The sequence below is a fragment of the Corapipo altera genome, unplaced genomic scaffold (genome assembly GCF_003945725.1).
Source record: "Corapipo altera isolate COAL_440 unplaced genomic scaffold, ASM394572v1 61019, whole genome shotgun sequence".
In the NCBI taxonomy this organism is placed as follows: Eukaryota; Metazoa; Chordata; class Aves; order Passeriformes; family Pipridae; genus Corapipo; species Corapipo altera.
In genome coordinates, this window is record NW_020885144.1 from 2153 (window position 1) to 3073 (window position 921).

At 68.2% G+C, this 921-nt stretch overlaps 1 protein-coding gene across 1 annotated transcript in view; it reads right to left on the bottom strand.

The window, feature by feature from the left end:
• Positions 1-921, bottom strand: part of LOC113960539 (25-hydroxyvitamin D-1 alpha hydroxylase, mitochondrial-like) — a 7093-nt gene that overhangs the window by 1570 nt on the left and 4602 nt on the right. Inside the window, 2 exon segments of the mRNA XM_027670152.1 lie at positions 112-341; positions 425-582. Of these exon segments, the coding sequence (XP_027525953.1) occupies positions 112-341; positions 425-582 (388 nt within the window).

The following is a 921-nucleotide window of genomic DNA, read 5'->3' on the forward strand; positions in this document are numbered from 1 at the left end:
CCATCCCCGTGTCCCCATTTTAACCCCCACCCCCATCCCCGTGTCCCTGTCCCTGTGTCCCTGTCCCCACCCCATCCCCGTGTCCCCACCCCTGTCCCGTGTCCCTGTCACCTGAGTGTCTCCTTCACCACCGCCCTCAGCAGTGGCAGCCGTCGCAGCGCGGCCGCGGTGGCACCGGCGCCGGCCCCGTCACTGCCGGTGACACCGTTGGTGACACTGTTGGTGACACCGTTGGTGACACCGTCGGTGGCAGTGGCGGCCACCAGCTCTCGGTACAGGGCCGCCTGTGCCCCCGGGTGCCGGGCCAGCTCGTACAGGCTCCAGGCCAGCGTGCTGGCCACCTGGGGACAGGGGCACACGGGTGACACAGGGACATCAGCGGCCCCACGGGGACCACGGGGACGCCCCGGTGTCCCCCGCTCACCGTGTCCACCCCCGCCAGCAGCAGCTCGGTGACGTTCCCGTAGATGCTGCTCATGGGGAACCGCTCCCGGGCCAGTAGGTCAGTGACACAGGTGTCCCCCTGGGCCAGCAGCCCCCGCGCTGCCACCGCGGCCACGCGACGGTCCACGTGTGCCTTGGCTGGGGACAACAACACCCTGTGAGTGTCACCACGGCCATGGGACAACAACACCCCGTCAGTGTCACTGTGGCCATGGGACAACACCCCCTCAGTGTCACCACCACGTCCTGTCCACGTATCCCTTGGCTGGGAGGGATGACACTGTGGCACTGTCACCATGGTCATGGGTCCCCACAGGATGTCTCTGTGTCCCCAAGGGATGTCCCCGTGTCCCCAGTGGGTGTCCCCATGTCCCCAGTGGGTGTCCCCGTGTCCCCAGGGGATGTCCCCATGTCCCCAGTGGGTGTCCCCGTGTCCCCAGTGGATGTCCCTGTGTCCCCAGTGGGTGTCCCCGTGTC